The sequence below is a fragment of the Otolemur garnettii genome, unplaced genomic scaffold, assembly GCF_000181295.1.
Source record: "Otolemur garnettii isolate 467f Iridium unplaced genomic scaffold, OtoGar3 scaffold00053, whole genome shotgun sequence".
Lineage (NCBI taxonomy): Eukaryota > Metazoa > Chordata > Mammalia > Primates > Galagidae > Otolemur > Otolemur garnettii.
The window spans coordinates 8,040,631-8,056,905 of NW_003852448.1; the positions used below are offsets into that span (position 1 = coordinate 8,040,631).

At 49.1% G+C, this 16,275-nt stretch overlaps 2 protein-coding genes across 4 annotated transcripts; one reads left to right on the forward strand and one right to left on the reverse strand.

Annotated features, from left to right (window-relative positions):
* Positions 1–1,264: 1,264 nt before the first annotated feature.
* TMEM176A (transmembrane protein 176A) lies at positions 1,265–5,796 on the reverse strand. 2 transcript variants are annotated; one of them, XM_003792086.3, is made up of 7 exons: positions 5,456–5,796; positions 4,557–4,744; positions 3,936–4,046; positions 2,899–2,955; positions 2,524–2,730; positions 1,910–2,020; positions 1,265–1,542 (listed from the first exon to the last, which is right to left on the reverse strand). In XM_003792086.3, exons 2-7 carry the CDS (start codon positions 4,728–4,730, stop codon positions 1,501–1,503), a joined length of 702 nt encoding a protein of 233 aa, XP_003792134.1. In that variant the 5' UTR covers positions 4,731–4,744; positions 5,456–5,796; the 3' UTR covers positions 1,265–1,500. The 2 variants fall into 2 exon arrangements, with proteins under 2 accessions (XP_003792134.1, XP_023370206.1); XM_023514438.1 differs by lacking the exon at positions 5,456–5,796 and adding an exon at positions 5,284–5,295.
* A 111-nt stretch (positions 5,797–5,907) lies between these two features.
* TMEM176B (transmembrane protein 176B) lies at positions 5,908–15,897 on the forward strand. Of its 2 annotated transcripts, none has more exons than XM_003792060.3 (7): positions 5,908–6,006; positions 10,478–10,686; positions 13,582–13,692; positions 14,048–14,104; positions 14,324–14,545; positions 15,125–15,244; positions 15,546–15,897. In XM_003792060.3, exons 2-7 carry the CDS (start codon positions 10,483–10,485, stop codon positions 15,636–15,638), a joined length of 807 nt encoding a protein of 268 aa, XP_003792108.1. In that variant the 5' UTR covers positions 5,908–6,006; positions 10,478–10,482; the 3' UTR covers positions 15,639–15,897. The 2 variants fall into 2 exon arrangements, with proteins under 2 accessions (XP_003792108.1, XP_012661993.1); XM_012806539.2 differs by having other exon boundaries at positions 5,927–6,006; positions 10,462–10,686.
* The last annotated feature ends 378 nt before the right edge of the window (positions 15,898–16,275 follow it).

Genomic DNA, 16,275 nt, shown 5'->3' on the forward strand with positions numbered 1-16,275 from the left:
CAGGGTTGGCCCTTGGCTGTCTTCTCAAAATTTGGCTTCTAGAATGCTCCAATGCTGATAAGTTGGTTTTGTGTGCCTGGGCACTAAATTCTACTCTAACAGCATTCCTACACTGTCTGTACAAATAATGTGACTTCAGGTGGACTCCTGCTTTTCCACTTGGAGTCGTGAATTGCAGGTGGCCCCCAGTAAAATCCCTGGTCTCTGTGTCTTAAATGGGCTTCTCTGGGCAGAAACATTGATGTGTTACTGTGTGGCCTCTTGCTGGTGGGAGGATATAGGATGCCTACATCTGTATTCTTGCAGAGCCCATCTAATGAGTTTTTTCCCCTCACTGATGCTGCTATGTATCTTTATGCTGTAATAAAACTTAGCCATCCGCCAGTACACCACATGCCAAGCCTTGTGTATCCTTCCATGAACCACTGAGTGTGTGGGTGGCTGTGGGACCCCAACACAGGGAGATTCTTGCTTTGAGATGCAGCTCTCTGAATTTATACCCCTACATGTATTATGGCCTTTGAAAGTTTCTCTTCTTTTCTTGACAGTTTAGCCATGGATTTAAAAATATATGATTCATATTTTATCCAGCAGTTTTAATTATTTTTATGGGACAATTACTTAAGATTTCTATTTTACCATATGGTCAGATGCCCTATCTTGGAAAAATTATTTAAAAATGATTATATCTTGGAGTTTTTTTCTTTTTGAGACAGAGTTTCACTATGTTGCTCTTGGTAGAGTGCCATGGCATCACAGCTTACAGCAACCTCAAACTCTTGGGCTTAAGTGATTCTCTTGCCTCAGCCTCCCGAGTAGCTGGGACTATAGGTGCCTACCACAATGCTCGGCTATTTTTCTGTTGCAATTGTTATTGCTGTTAAGCTGGCTCAGGTTGGGTTCGAACCCACTGGCCTTGGTGTATGTAGCTGGTGCCGAGCCTGTATCTCTTGGTTTTATAGCACCTGCTTCATAATCTTTCCAAACAGTCAAAATAAAAAATCCAGGTCTCAATTTTTCACACATTTGCCCAATTAAGACTGAACAACAAAGAGTGGGGTGTAGATTCTCAGCCCCCTTCCTCTCTGATTCCCTGGCTTTGGACCTACAGCTTTGGGACCAGCCTCATGTAGGGTCTAGCTCCAGGGCTGGCCACTCTAGGGGATGGGGAGCCATGAGAGGGGTGCCTTAGGTCTGCCATCAGCTCATTCTCCACTGCCTCTCCCAGCCAAGAGAAGGTAGCTGAAATAACTGAGCAAGAATCTGAGAGCAACAGTGTGTGAGTTTATTATCAAATTACTGCTCAGGAGGGGACCCACAGCAGAGCATGGTGATAAGAGGAGCAAGAAAGGGCAAGGGCTGCTATGATGGCAGGTGGAGCAGGGTAGTGGCTGTTGCTGCTGAAGACTGTCTTTCCCCAGTCTGGTTCTTCTTCCTGGGGTCAGGTGCAAGGACACCCACTGGGAAGCACCAGGCCCAGGCCCAAGTCTCAGTCTAGGTCTAGGTCCCACTCACTCCCAGGAGCTTCTTCTGGTCTCTTTCCTAAGAGAAGAAGAAAGGTAAGACAATCCAGATTGGGAGCGAAAGGGCAAATTCTCCCTTCTAAAGCAGCTTAGTTGTGAAGCTAGCCCTTTTCACCACTGGCCGCATGGACCTGATGCAAAGAGCCCCAAAGGCCTAGCCTGGATTTGGACTTCCCTGGCTTCCTGGGGTCTTTTGCTTGGGGCCACTTGACTGGGGACAGGGGCATGCTGGGCTGAGCTACCACTGGGTAGAAAGACAGGCATAATGGTACATGGGACTTATGTAATGGGCCCTTTGCTCCGTTCCAAACCATCCACTCTCCATCCCTGTCTCCTTTGAATAGCCTTCTGTCCCAAACACACATGCACACACTTTAGGGACTCACCTCCTTCTGTATGAATCTTCTCCAGCAGTACAGCCACAGAGGGGTCAGAGATGCCAGGAGTAGCAGAACCCACAGACTCAAGAGCATGACCTGAAGGCCTGTGAAAAGGGCCTGGGGACAGAGGACCAAGGTCGTAGGCATCAGGGTGATGCAGCCTTTCCATTCTGTCACCACATTGCTTACTGACATGGGTCACTCTCTACCCTTTCATCCCCAAGGGCATAGCTTTTGGAAGGGGATCAATGGATCCAGTGTGCAAGCAATAGGCATAAACTCTTCTCATTGGGGCACTGTCCTCATCTGCACAGTGGTGGGCCTGGGCTATGATTTGCTGCCCTGAAAATCAAAGAGGATCTAGGAAGAACATTCATTTAACACCTTTGTAGATGTCACACACTTGCAATATTTGTTCATTTGTTGTTATTTTAATAATATCTATTCCCACTAGTCTGTAACACCCACAACTGGAGCTGTTTCTTATTTGTTTAATGTGTCTTTAGTGATGATGATCAAGTTTGAAGCAGAAGTGGCAACACCTATTTCTGGTGGCAAGCCCAACTCTCACCCCCCTCCTGGCTCTCCCTGCCTAGCACCTGCTCCCCTTGACCACTTACCCCCAGCATGTCCAGATAGGAGACACATAGTCTGACTTCTGGACTCTCGGTGGAGCTGGGGGATGGGGTGTACCAGTCCCAGGAGTGGGACTTACAATTGCAGGCATACTCATAGTAATAGCCGAATTGCAAACTCCTGACCCCAAATACAATGGCAGCAATGGCCGTGGAGAAAGCTGCCAGTGCCAGCAGGGTCTTCAGCAGGGCCTGGGGAGGAAGAAAGCAGAGGGAGATTATCAGTGAGTCAGTCTCTTCTGGAGTCCAGTCTGGGATAAAGAGGTCAAGGCCACGTGGACCCAGTGTGTGAAGGCATAGGAGCTTGGGGTAGCCTCCAGCCTGAGCCTGGTTCCCTCCCTTTCCTGTAACTGAACTCACCCAGCAGATGCCACCCTGTTTCTGGTAGATGAAGGCAACAGCTCCAGCCAGCACAGCCTAGGCAGAGATTAAGCCAGAGCAGGGTTAGCTCAGGAAATGCAGCCCCCTCCACCTGTTTTCCTAGCAGCTCCTGCAGATGGAGCTGACACATGGCCAGTCCCTCCGTAGTGCACTCCATGTAGGCTTGTGGGCTTTGAGTCTGTGGTGAGATAACTGCTGAGGGTGCTGAGCCTGGATCAAACTCATGAGGCTGCAGAATGTTCCTTAGTGATAGGAGAGAGTGGTGGGGACAAGCCAGGCATGGGCTCTCCCTCTCTTCCCCAAAGCCTTCCTTTTTAAGCAACAGCAAGTGCCTTAGAAAAGCCCTGGGATCTCATGGATAGAAGTCACAGTGTGCTGAAGCAGGTCTCAGTACAGGGGGCGTCTGTGGTTGTGTGGCAGAGTAGGGGGCTAGTGTAGCCCACTAATATATCCAAGTCATTCTTGCTTGTTCTGTAAGCAATCTGTGTGTTTTTGCTATTAGATGAGTAAAAATAGTTGCTTTTGGCTCCTCTCTCAATAAATATGTGTGTTTTGATGATATTCTGAGACTGTGGGTATGTCCAAGGGTTCCTCCATCCTACTCAGCTCCTATGCAGACCACACACCCTCATCTGCTGACATTATTAACACCTGGATTCTACTGTGAGGGACCTGCATAGGACAGTGTGAGTAACCAGAAAGTGACACTTCCTTGAGGTCACATATTGTCTGGGACGTTGTGCTTCCCCTCTCAGCACAAGCATCTGGAGGTGAATGAGTCCCTGGAGTTGATATTTGCTGTTGAAGATGGGGAGACGCAGGCAACCTAGAGAGCTGACAGTGTAACTTTGGATGTGCCACCACTTCCCACAGCAAGGAGCAGTTTAGATAACCAGGTCTTACTGACTGCCAGGGTGCTGCAGCACATGGAGGGTGGGGGCATGAAGGCAATAAGGACAACAGCACCTCCACCTCCACCTCAGAGTGGAACCCAACCTCCGGCCTGCCCTACTCACCACAGCCCCTGCCCAGATGGCAGCTCCTGAGCCAAGTATGATGGAGTACTGGGTGATGTACAAGATGCCTCCCAGGACCCCACTGAAGACCCCCAGCACGATCTGCACCACCTGTAAGACAAAAGGCCTAAGAATCCAGCTCCCAGATGCCTGTGCACAGAGGTGGCCTTCTGCCTCCCAGCCTTAGGGTAGCTCTGTGGGCCTGCCACTCCCATGACTGAAAGCCCCAAGAAGGAAAAAGGGAGGAGGAAAAGAGAAAGGAGGGAGGAGGGAAAGAGATAAGAGGAAGAAGGGAGGGGAGAGGAGGGACAGGGGAGGAGAGAGGATTAAGAGGAAGAAGAGGAGGAGGAAGCATAGAGTAGGGAAGGGAAGGAAATGGGAAAGTGTCTGGTCAAGGGGAGAGGATAGACTCAGGGCTCCACAGTCTGGCCTTCTAGGGCCAGCAGCTTCTGTGTACCCTTCAGCTTAGCCTCCCCACAGCTGCTGCTCAGAAGGTTGGGAAGCTGCCTCTGAGTCAGAACAGAGCCTGGCAGAGTATACATGGCAAGAAGAGAGCTCTTCCTTGCTCTGCTGAGAGCCAACTGGGGTGTCCCAGATCCCCAAGGCCTCAGCCACACTCACCCAGGAGGCCACCAGCAGCCGGCTGCTGCCTGGGGTCTTGCTGGCTGGGGGCCGCAGCCAGGAGCATCCAGACAGCAGGAGCTTGACCAGGGCCGAATCCTGATGGATGTGCACGTCAATGTGGGTGGGCTGTGGGGCCTCCAGGGCTAGCTCACCGCCCTGGTCTGTCCCCATGGCTAGGGACACTTCTGAAGGAGGAAGGGGGTAGGGAGGAGGAAGAATTGGAAGAAGATTTTTACACATTTCATTGGAGTTGGGGAGGTCAGGGGCCAGTGAGGGCCCAGGGACACCTAATGGTTGCCTCTGATCACAAAGCTGTCCTCTGGCTCCCTCTGAGGACATGTGCCAGGGCAGCCTGCCCAGCTGCTGAGCCTTCTGGAAAGTCCTCCTTAGCCCCAGATTCTGCTCTGTTGTCTTAGTCGTCCTTCTCCTCCCCCCAGGGCCCTGGAGTCTGTGTCAGCAGTGTCCCACGCTCCTACCTCTCACCCCCTCTGGCGACTCCCCTGATTACCATGCCCAGTTCTTCCTTCACCTCTCCTCCTGAGCCCCAGCCTGCAGAGTTCCTACTGCAGTGACTGCGTACTGGGCTGGGCTCCCAGCCTCCGCCCTGTCCTCCCTCTGTTCCGAAAGCCTCTCTGCGCCAGGAGCCCTGCTCGGCCGCCAGGGCCGGGTCCCAGTTTCCAGACTGTGCTGCAGTGCACGGGGAGGTCAGCGGCCAGGGCCTCACCTGGCCCAACTGCCCCCCCGCCCCCACTACGCAAGTCACATCCCTGTGTGGGGCCCGCCGATTTCCACAGATGGCTAGGAGGACCCAGAGTGGGGCCAGGGCGGCCCTGGACACCCCTAGGGAGCGTCCTGTGTCAAGAGCCTCCGCAGGAATCGGGGCGCGGTAGCCTCACCTGTTGTCCTCCAGGCCAGCGCGAGAGTGCAGCGCAGGGCGGAGGACGAGGGCCACAGCTGGGCGGGAGGCGGGGAGGGGCGGCCCCCGCCGCACGGCTTCCTGGCAGCCGGCTGGGTCTAGGGACCCTTCAGGGGCTTTCCAGCGGCCGGGGGTCACTGGGCTCCTGGGCCGGGGAGGCTGGCAGGGCGAGGGGGCGGTCCGGGGAAAGACGAGGTTGTCTCCGCCCCAGCCCGTCGGGTCAAGGCTTTCAGCACCGGGAGGGCCGCTGCCGTGCGTGTGCGCGCCCCGCGTGCTGTCTGCGTGGGAGGGCGCCTGAGCCAGTGAGCGCGGGCCCTGCTGCTCCCGCAGATCCGCTACAGGACGCGGAGCTCCCCCTCGGGAGGGAGCCCTCCTCCGTCCAGCTGTTTGCCGGGAAGCCGTGGAGCCCAGGTCAGGCCGCGCCCCCTCGCCCCTCCCGCGCGGTCCCTTGCAGTCCGCAGCAGTCCCTCGACGTCCCTCCCACGGCGGGTTCTCAGCTCGGGGTCGGCTCTCGCTTCCGGAGGACAGCAGGTGAGGCCGGGCCTACGCAGGCCGGGTGGCCCCTTTCCCAGGGTCTCTCTTGCCACTGCACCCTCTGTCTCCAGAGGAGTCTCCAAGTCCAACCCCCGCCAAAGCCCCATCGCGTCCCGCGGGATGCCTTTCTTTCTGCGTTCCTCATTTTCCGCAGGACTCGCGGAGGGGAGGGAGGATCGTGCTAGATGGGGAGGCCTAGAAACACGGCTGAGGAGGAGTGGACTGCGCCTGGCTGGGGTGGAGGAGGCTCCTTAAGACCGGTGCCCTAAGGTGGAGTGGCCTCTGGGACGGTGGGCCCAGGCCTCGGCAAGGGTGCCGGCCTCTATCCCAAATTCCAAGGCCGAGAGGAGCGGGGCAGAGGAAAGTATCCAGGTGACAGGGAAGAGCCTCACCACCTGGAACCGCGGAGGCTGAGGAAGGGCGGCTTTGTGGTTGGCCTGGTGCAGACTCTGCCCTTCAGGGGAAGAGCTGGGCTGGCAGATCTGGGGGTTGGGGTGGGGCGAGGGAAGTCCTGGTACGGGGCTGGGAGGTAGCTGGGGCCCAAGGCATGCTGCAGGCTGCAACTTTGTGCTGACTCTTGAGCCCCCAATATACAATCTGCCAGGAAGGGGGGCTTCTTTTTGTGTGTCTGCAAATAAGTCTGAATCTCTTTTATGCGTCTGCAGAATAGTCAAATACCTGTCCTTTTTATCTCAAAGAGCATATAAATGAGAGGTAGTATTAGAATTGTCATTAATATTTGATTTAAACTATGATAGGTGGGAAGGATCACTTGAGCTCAGCAGTTCGAGTCCACCCTAAGCAACAGCAAGACACATCTCTACTAAAAATAGAAAAATTAACTGGGTGTGGTGGCAGGCGCTTGTAGTCCAGCCATTCAAAGGCTGAGTCAGGAGGCTCTCACTTGAGCTCAGGAGTTTGAGGTTGCTGTGAGCTAGGCTGATGACGACACATTGGGGACAGACAACAGAGTAAGACTGTCTAAACAAAAAAACAAAAAGGCCCCCTGCCTATGCAGGATTTAATTTGGAGGTAGACAGATTGACCCTAAAGTGTACATGGAGAGGTAATCTAGCAAAAATGGTCCTGACAATTCTGAAAGCAAAAACTAACACGAGGGGAACATGAAACAGCCCAATTAGATATTAAACTCCATACTTAGAATTAAAATTGTGGTAACAAAGCATGACTCATCAGACACTCCAATGGACAGAATGTAAAGATTAGACTAACCTAAATTCCTATGAGAACCTCATATTTGCTCAGGAGAGAATTTTAAATCAGGGCGAGGAAGATGATATATTCCACAAATGAAGCACACACTTAAGAAATTCACCATCTGAACAACAGCAACAAAAACTTGGACCCATGTCTTCCAACATATTAGATAAATTCCAAATGAATCAACATTTGGAAGTGAAAACTGAAAGCATAAAAACACTTAGAAAAAAACATGGAAGAATTATTTTGTAATCTTGAAATGGAGGAAGTCCTTTAAAAGTATGATATAAAGCCTAGACACCATAAAAAGAATGAAATATAAAAATACAAGCAAAGTAACAACATAAATCACAAATTGTATAGAAATATTTGAAACTCATATCATAGATGGTAATCTTTTGAATAAACAAAGGACTCCTAGAGTCCAAAACAAAACAAAACAGCAAGGATTTAGGCTACAAATGGAGGAAAATAAATATGGCCCTTAATATAATGAAAAGATGATCAACCTCACTCACAATAAGAGAACTACAGATTAAAACTGTCCTGAAAAAGTTACAGAAAGCAGATCAGTGGGTACATGTGGCCAGTGGTTGGGGGAATTTCCTGGGCTATGATTTGTTTGGTTTTGGCCTCCAGAAGTCCTTTGTTTATTCAATAGATTATCATCTGTTACATGAGTTTCAAATATTTCTTTTTTTTTTTTGAGACAAAGCCTCAAGCTGTCCCCCTGGGTAGAGTGCCGTGGCATTACAGCTCACAGCAACCTCCAACTCCTGGGCTCAAGTGAGTCTCCTGCCTCCACCTCCCAAGTAGCTGGGACCACAGGTGCCCGCCACAACGCCCGGCTATTTTTTGGTTGCAGCCATCATTGTTGTTTGGCGGGTCCGGGCTGGGGATTCGAACCCGCCACCTTAGGTGTATGTGGCTGGCGCCTTAGCTGGTTGAGCTATAGGCGCTGAGCCCAAATATTTCTTTACATTAGGGAAATTTTTGCATCACAGAAATGTTGTATATCTTTTTATTTAAAATTTCAGATTAATATGAGAGTACCTAACAGTTAGGTAACACTGTTTGTGTTTGTAAGGTAAAGTCCAAGTTGTGGTTGTGTCCTTTGCCCAGGAAGGGTGCCATACTTCTGTACGTTGTTCCTGCTGGGCAGGAACCTGTCAACCCCTCATCTTGAGTTTAATTGAGTTTTTTTCTCATGTGAATATGTTGTTGTTAATCCACAAATTTCAAATTAGTATTGAGCACATGAGATGCTCTTTAATCCCATTCTTGCGATACTTTACTTAGGAGAGCATTCTTCTAATCCATCCAAGTTAGAACAAAGGATACAAAATCTCCATCTTATGGCAGAGTAGTATTCCCTGGTGTATATATACCACCGTTTATTAATCCATTTGTGTGTTGAAGAATACTTGGGTTGTTTCCACATCTTTGCAATTGTAAATTGGACTACTTATAAACATTTGAGTGCAAATGTCCTATATCTTGATTGTAGCTGTAGTTGCATGAATGTATAAATTTGTCAGAACTCACTGAGATATATATTTAAAATGGGATATTTGCATGAATTGAAAAATCTACTATAGAATGTAGTTTCCCCATATGAAATTGAAGAAGGTAGAATTTGCCAACACGCTCTTGGTTGTGGGAAGGGGCAGCTCCACTCTTTGATGGTGCATCTGTGTGTGAGTTGCTGCCACCTCCATAGAAGATAACTGGTGACATTTACTAAAATTGCAAAGGCACATTCCTGTTGACTTGCTAATTCCACATCAGCTGTAATGGGAAAGGATTGGAAATAACCTAAATATCTGCCAGTAAGGGACCATTTAAATAAATCATGGTGGATTCATACACTGGAGTACTATGCAGTTACACAAATGAGTGAAGAAGCTTTTGTGGACATTGTCAGAATCAAAATGGAGTCACTTGTGTTAGAAAAAACAAATAACACCCCCCGCCCCCACAAAACCCTGACAAATAGAGCTGGAGAAGGCCATGAAGGAATGATTCTTATGCATAAATGCCTGATAAACAAAACTATTGCAAAGGGCTCTGCAAAAAAAAAAAAAAAAATGACAACCCTGCACAAAGACCATCACAACATTGTATAAAGCATATTTCTGAGGCCAACTTGGGTGGCTAACACCTGTAATCCTTGCATTCTAGGAGGCCAAGGCCCGTAGATTATCTGAGCTCAGGAGCTTAAGACCAGCCCCAGGAAGAGCAAGACCCCATCTATACTAAAAAGAGAAAAACTGACTGGGCTATGTGGTGGGTGCCTGTAGGCCCAGCTTCTTGGGAGGCTGAGGCAGGAGGATTGTCCAAGAGAATGAGGTTGCTGTGGGCTATAATGCCATGACATTCTAGCCAGAGTGACAGAGTGAGATTCTGTTTCAAAAAACAAACAAACAAAACACCCCCCAAAACATATTTCTGTGAAGACATCTGCCCAGCATTTGTCTGTCCAACCTTGGACTGGTGTCACCTTTGTTATTGGTCCTTGTAGCCAAGGATAATTATCCCAAACAATTATGTAATCCTCTCTTTTTTTCCTTTAAAAACCTTCGTCTTCCTTTATCTCCCTGAATATGCACACAGTTTACCATGGCACATGTACTCCCATTGCAATGCCTGTTCCCATCTTTTTTTTCAGTTTTTAGAGAGAGCCTCTCTATTTGTTATTTAGGTCAACACTTTTTATGTACTGATTAGGATTATCCTAAAAGCGTGTGGTTATGTGAACACAGGATTGTGCAGATCAGTGTGTCCACTGTGCTGCTATTTGTGGGGAAAGGGAGAAGAAATAGTATGTGTATGTGCTTTTGTATGTAAAAAGTCATCACAGGGTTTATCAGTTTCTATCTGGAAGGCAAGTAGGTGGCTGGGAGGAAAAGATGGGAGATAGGTATACCCTTTGGTATACTTTGAAATTTTCAACTAATGAAACTATTCTATGTAAAAATATATATACTAAAATAATTCAGACTCCTTTCTTTCTCCCACACTGGAACTAGATAAACTATGTTAGATACTTTAGGGAAGGGGCCAAAGACTGTATGTGGTGAAAAACTCTAGTAGTGATTGAGATTAAGGTAACTGTGACATTGATGTTTGAACTGGAAGAACCTTTGGATCCTGGCAAGGAGGCGATTTTCTCTCCCCTCACCCATGCTGTTCCCTTTTATCTTACCCGGTTCCCAGACTTCACTTCTGCAGGTCTTCTTCCCAACAGGCACGATGACCCAGAACATGGTGACAGTGAATGGAGTCGCTGTGGCCTCTACGTCATCCCAGCCCACCCACATCAACATCCACATCCACCAGGAGTCGGCTTTGTCAGAACTGTTGAAAGCTGGTGGTTCTCTGAAGCAGTTTCTTCCTTGCTTCGGAGACAAGAGACCTTCCAAGGCCACGATAAACCTTGCACAGCTGGCTCTTGGGGTAAGAGTGGGCTGGTGGTGGATGAGTGAGGGGACAAGGGTCATAGAGTTTAAGTCAGTTGAAATAAAGAACCAAATTTCTGCAATAAAAAGGTTTAATCTGGAAGAAAAAATTGCACTTCAGGGCACACACACAGAGCAGATGGTCTTCAGTATGTTTTTAGAAGAAAGAGAAGGTGGCTGGAGGGGCAAGAGGCCAGCTCACCCTTCCCCATCCCCTTGCTGATTAAGGTCCTGCTGACCCAATGATTCCATGGAACACACGAGGTCATGCAGACCCAATGATGATAAAATTATTTTTATTTAGCTGTTGTTTTGGCTAACCAAATAACTGCAAATGCCATAAATCTCCCTTCTGTATGCATAGGGCATGGTAGCTGGTGGCTGGCTTGCTATGTCACCTAACCTATAAAAGCTATGCATTAACTCTGGTCCGGGTGGCCCTCCCCTGATCTGAGACTTGCACAGCTGGCTGGCTGCTCTAAATAAAGGTTCCTTATTGGCCTTTTGAAAAAAAAAATGAAGACTTTACCTCTTTTATGTTTACATGAATGGAGCTGGAAAATATTCTTAGTAAAGTATCTCAGGAATGGAAAAAAAAAATATCCAATGTACTCAGTACTGCTGTGAAACCAATTTACAATCACTCACACATGCATATGAAAAATGAAACACAACTATAGCTTAGGATGAAGGAGGGAAGGGGAGGGAGATGGGAAGGGAGGGGGTGGGTTGATAAAGGGAGGGTTGGTAGGGGGACCACACCTATGGAGAATATTGCAAGTACAATTTGGATCTATCAGGTGTAGAACACAAATGTCTTAATCCTGTAATTGGGTAAATGAGGTGAAGGCTATGTTGTTTAGTAGGATGTAAGCAATTTGTACAAATAATCAACAAATTGAATCCCATAATGGCATAAATGTATTTATGATCTATGTACAAATGACTTAATAAAAAAAAAAACTTAAAAAAAAAAAGAAAAATGTAATGTGTTGCTCTGCAAGAATGTTAATTTGTACCAGTAAGGCCTTGGGAGTTGGCAAGGTCTCATGACTTGTTTCAGGTTACAGCAGGAAGTGCCAGAAGGAAGGCTTGCAGAAAATTATAATCTTGGAGCTGAGTGCTCCTGAGTGCTTTTTCCTTCTGGCTTCCAGACTCTTTTAGTTGCTGTGGTAAAGACTTACCCAATTTGTATGATCAACGTTCACAATGGAAACTCTCCTTTTTCTATAGGATGCAAAAAGGGAAAGAGAGTTGAATCCCTATGAGGAGGGACACAAGAAGTATTTGTATCTCATCTTGTATAAGAAAAGGTTTTGGAAGTTTCCCCAAAGAGGATTTATATAAAGAGGAATAATCAACCTCTTTGGTACAGAGGGTCAGTCCTGGTCAGAGTGGGGACGAATCTTGGGAGGTTCATTCAGCTTCACTGAACTCGCATGCGCTGAGGGCCTGCAGGTGCGAGGGCAGGTACTAGGCACTTCAGGGGAAATCCCTAGGCTATATCCTAAAAATGCTTAGCATCTTTCAGAAGGGACCAGGGAACTACACAAGCAACTAGAATTAAAGGTAGATAGGTAAGTTGAACTGACATCCTTGGGGTCAGTCAGACCCGTAATGGAAGGAGTGGGTTTAGGTGGATAGAGGTAGAAAATGGAAGAAAAAGAATTCCAGATCAAGGAGATGACAGGAGGAAAGTCAAAGAGGCCAGAAAGCACAGTCAGCTCTGCACTAGTGAGGAGCACAGGGACAGGCTGCTTGTTGGTAAAGGGCCATGTTGTCAAGAGCCCTGAGGACAAGGTGCGGAGTCTGTCCTGAATCAGATTCAGTACTGGGAAGGCTGTGGATGGATTCTGAGCAGGCACTGGGACTCCTCAGCGTCTGGAGGTGTCCAAGTGAGAAGCATCAAGGGTCTGCACTTGTGTGATTGTAGAAGAAATAGTGAGGGAAAAGAGGATCCTTTGTGGATTGGGTTTCCATGACTTGCAAGTGAATGGGATGGGGTATGAGGGAAGAGGGAAGTCCAACAACACACAGAGGTTTGAAGTGCCCATAGCCAGGAGGTCAGAGGGGCAGGTGTTGGAGGTGTGTGGGGTGGGGTAGAATTTGGATGTGACACATCTGAGATGCTGGCAGGACATGTAGGTGGTGATGTTCAAGAGGCTATGACATCAAGAGGCTGTCTCAGTTGGGTTCTCCTGGAAGCAGAGGCTAAGTGGGAGCTAGGTGTATGGATATTTTATTGAGGTTAACACCCCTGAAATGAAAGGTGGGGGCAGGCCTGTGTGGAGAGAGCCCTCAGGCTGCCATGCAGACTCTGCCAGCCTATCGCTCGAGCTCCACATTGGGTGGAGAAATGGCCCTGGAATGACCAAAGCTTGTGCCCGCAGCTTGAAAGACTAGGCTGACCCTGAATCTGAGGACTGAGGGCTGTCAGCAGCCACACCCGCAGCCACACCCCTTTCTTGAAGGAGGTCTTAGCAGTATACATTTGTGCATTTACCACAGAGCCCTCAGAAGTATGAGTCTGGATCTGAAAAGAAAGGTGCTGAGCTCAGGCTGGGTTTGGATGGGGTGATGGGACTCCCAAGGGAAAATGAGGAGGAAAAAAGTGAGAATATTCTCATCTCACGTGAGATGAGAAAGAGTTAAAGTTAGGAAAAGTAATGGAGAGTAAACAGCCAAGCCTACAAGGGGAGGAGTGGGAGACCCAGGCCAGTACAGCTTCCTTGATATTAAGGGAATGGAAACTTCTAGAATCAGAGCTGTGGCGAGGTCAAGGCAGAGGAAAAGGAGGGGAGAGCTATTGAGGCAGGAGCTGGAGCCACTGCTGCTGGGGCTGCCAGGCTGTGGGCTTGCTGGAAGGGGTCTGGTTTCTCACCCTGTCTTATAGGTGGTTCACATCTTGCTGGGAGTTATAAGCTGCGCTCTGGGTGTGTGTCTCTACTTCGGGCCCTGGACTGAGCTGCGTGGTTCCGGCTGTGCCTTCTGGGCTGGGTCTGTGGTGAGTAAGGAACAGGCTGTGAGGTTGGTGGGAGGCAAGTGGTATGGGCAAGGAGAAAGTTCCTTTGGGTCTAGCCAGGCCAGGGATTTGAAGAAATGACAAAAGACTCCAGGTCCAGATGCTTGTGCTAAGAGGATGCTCCTCGAGGGGTGGGAAGAGCCCTGTTGCTTCACTTTTCTCTTTCAGGTGGAGTTGGGGGGCAGTTGGGACTGAGTCTTGTCCGTGTGCTGGGTTTCTTTGCTTGTCCCTTGGATCCTGCTTCTGACTGGATGTTGTGGGAACTGTTGGTGGAAGGGTGATGGGAACTAACTCAGGTGAGTAAATCAGAGGCCCTGTCTGTGTCTCCCCCTCCCAGGCAGTTGCAGCAGGAGTTGGGGCCATAGTCTATGAGAAGCACCGTGGCAAACTCTTGGTGAGTCTCAGGTGTCGTCTCTTCCCCACCGTGTCCACCTAACCCCTCCTGTGTCTAGTTTTTCTGCGCTGTTCTTTGTCTTCCAACCTTCGATTCCCAATATCCTGGGGTCTCTCCCAGAGGGGCAGAGTGGGGGGAGTTTTCTGGACAGGGGCTGGGGAAGAATGTGGGTTTGAGGTGGGGACCTCACGGCTCTATGTCCCGACCCTCTCCCTCCAGGGCTGCGTGTCCAGCCTGCTCACCCTGGCTAGCATTGCCACGGCCGTAGCTGCCCTTGTCCTCTGTGTGAACAGCTTAACCTGGCAGACTGATGGCTTCTTCGACATGGACTCTGTGTGTGAATGCCCAGGGTCTGACGACCCTACCGCTGGCTACAGATGGGGGCAGACAGACGAAGATTGGCGGAAGAAGAGGTGCAGAGCCTACATGACCATGCTGGTGGTAAGAGGCAGGAGTCTAGCCTCCCAGGGCCTTGTCACAGCTCTTTGGTCCCAAGAGATGTAGGCTCTTCCAACTTGGACCTCACCCTCCATCTCTGGTCCAGGAGGTTTTAACTTAAACTGAAGACATTTTTCAGACCCTCATAGTTTGAAGAGTCTCTGAATTAAAGGGTTTGAGGAACAAAGAGGAGACTTGTCAGACAGGAGACCTTCTGTCTTTTCTGGTGCATGGGTATTCCAGTTTTTTATTATGGAATTAAAAATCACCCCCAAAAGCAGTGGCTCAAAACCACAATTTATTAAGGGCTACCTCAGTCATCATATAGTGTTACTTCCACTGTGGCTCATGCAGTCACAGGTCCTTCTGGATTCCAGGGGGTGGAGAAATAGACTCTACTTCTCACTAGGGAATGGGGGGCCACACTGCAGGCAAGCAAATGGGGTGGAAGCTGTGGCTGTCCCCATCACTGGAAATGCAGCTGCTAAGGTGGGTTGGAGCATGCTGGATAGATTCTGTGCTTGGGGGTGGGGGAGGTGGCAGAGTGACCCCTGAGTATCTTTTTTCTTCCTTGATCCCTAGAACTTGTTCCTGGCGTTCCGAGCCATGCTGCTGGCTGTCTGTGTCCTGAAGGTTATTGTGGCCTTGGCTTCCCTGGGAGTGCATCTTAGAAGCCTGTGTGGCCAGAGCTCTGGCCCCCTGGTGAGTTTTCTGGGGGGAGCACCTGGCTCAGTTCCCTTCTGTGCTGGCTCATCCCTTAGTTGTCTGGGGAGTGGAACCCCATCACCATGGCGGGTGCACGCTCCTCTACTCTGATCTCCACTTTCGCCTCCACTCTGTCCCAGGTGTGGGACTACTTGTCCGATGCCTCTGACACCTCGTCCTATTTGCTTGATCAGTTTCCTGTCTCTTTCCCCTTCTTAGTTTCCAGGTTCTGCAAAGCTAACTCTGCCTCCATACCCTTTTCTCCAAGGATTGAGCTTTTTTTACAATTTTTTTCCAGAATGAGGAAGAATCGGAGGAGAAGCTGTTGCGGGAGAATTCAGTGCCCCCCTCACCCTCTAGGGAGAAGACCCCAGCTGCCATCGTCCTGTGAGCCACCAGAGACTCCACTTGGTTCCCTCAGTCTTGTGTCCTTGTCCAGAGCAGCCCAGGGCCCTGGGGGAACATTGTACATGCCACTCAAAGCTCTCTGCCCTGTCCTTGTGCTTGTGTTCCCCTCAGCCACTGTCTTGCCCCCTCCTTCCTCCCTGCATTGTTTATACTCACTGCTCCTACTCCTGGGTTCTCAAATCCATGAACAGATATTGCTGCACTTTCCCCAATGCTGATTAAAAAGCAGTTTCACCCAGGAAGGTGTGGTTTCTCTTTGTTTATACACCTCAGCTTGCTGTGAAAGGCCTTTGTGCTGGTATGAATGGAATTAAACAAGAGGTGATTTATTCCATGGAAACAAGGTGCCAGTAAGACTAAATTAAATTATGTTCTGCTCTACATCCCAAGAGGCAAAACTTCTTTTTCTGATTTCTTTCCATTCGGTGTAAAGTGAAAGTAACTCTGGTGTGCTTAGAATCTAACTACCAAGATTGTGTAAGCATCTGCAACTTTGACCTTTAGACTTTTATGGAACTATGTGGAGCATAGAACAAGATTTTCTCACTCTCTCTTTCACTCCCTTCCTCTTTCTTTTTTCTTTTTGCATTATTTAGTGTTGGTTCTCTCTCTGTCTTTCA

Coding starts and splice junctions, on each gene's coding strand:
- TMEM176B (XM_003792060.3), top strand. CDS start 10,483: ATGACCCAGAACATGGTGACAGTGAATGGAGTCGCTGTGGCCTCTACG. Junction 13,693..14,047: donor CCTTCTGGGCTGGGTCTGTG/GTGAGTAAGGAA, acceptor TCCCCCTCCCAG/GCAGTTGCAGCAGGAGTTGG. Junction 14,105..14,323: donor AGCACCGTGGCAAACTCTTG/GTGAGTCTCAGG, acceptor CTCTCCCTCCAG/GGCTGCGTGTCCAGCCTGCT.
- TMEM176A (XM_003792086.3), bottom strand. CDS start 4,730: ATGGGGACAGACCAGGGCGGTGAGCTAGCCCTGGAGGCCCCACAGCCC. Junction 4,047..4,556: donor GGCTGCTGGTGGCCTCCTGG/GTGAGTGTGGCT, acceptor TTTGTCTTACAG/GTGGTGCAGATCGTGCTGGG. Junction 1,543..1,909: donor GAAGATTCATACAGAAGGAG/GTGAGTCCCTAA, acceptor TTCTTCTCTTAG/GAAAGAGACCAGAAGAAGCT.